This window comes from Gekko japonicus, unplaced genomic scaffold, assembly GCF_001447785.1.
Source record: "Gekko japonicus isolate JY-2015 unplaced genomic scaffold, Gekko_japonicus_V1.1 scaffold3401, whole genome shotgun sequence".
Lineage (NCBI taxonomy): Eukaryota > Metazoa > Chordata > Lepidosauria > Squamata > Gekkonidae > Gekko > Gekko japonicus.
In genome coordinates this window covers 13779-14013 of record NW_015172653.1, presented here as the reverse complement: position 1 = coordinate 14013, position 235 = coordinate 13779, and the positions used below count along the sequence as shown (strand labels likewise).

Below are 235 nucleotides of genomic sequence, written 5' to 3'. Positions count from 1 at the left end.
GGAGTTTGTAAGCCACTCTGAGACTCCTTTGAGTAGTGAAGGGCGGGGTATAAATCCAGTCTCCTCCTCCTCCTCCTCCACAAGCCCTGAAGGACTCTCTGTCACTAACTCGCTCCTCTGTTTCTCATAGCACAGGTGCAGCAGTGATCAACAGCTCTCGGCACCCATCTTCATCGTCCTCCGTCAACGACGTGTCTTCGATGTCTACCGCCCCAAACTTGGCTTCCGATACAGC

General features: G+C 53.6%; 1 protein-coding gene across 3 annotated transcripts in view; it reads left to right on the top strand.

The window, feature by feature from the left end:
• Nucleotides 1–235, top strand: part of LOC107119264 (mitogen-activated protein kinase 8) — a 37267-nt gene that overhangs the window by 32871 nt on the left and 4161 nt on the right. The window contains exon 11 of one of the 3 annotated variants that reach the window (XM_015421731.1): nt 131–203. The exons of the other annotated variants lie outside the window; for them this stretch is intronic. Coding sequence (XP_015277217.1) covers nt 131–147 — 17 coding nt within the window. The 3' untranslated portion in view covers nt 148–203. Of the gene's footprint in view, nt 1–130; nt 204–235 lie in introns of those variants that run through there. 3 annotated transcript variants of the gene reach the window in all.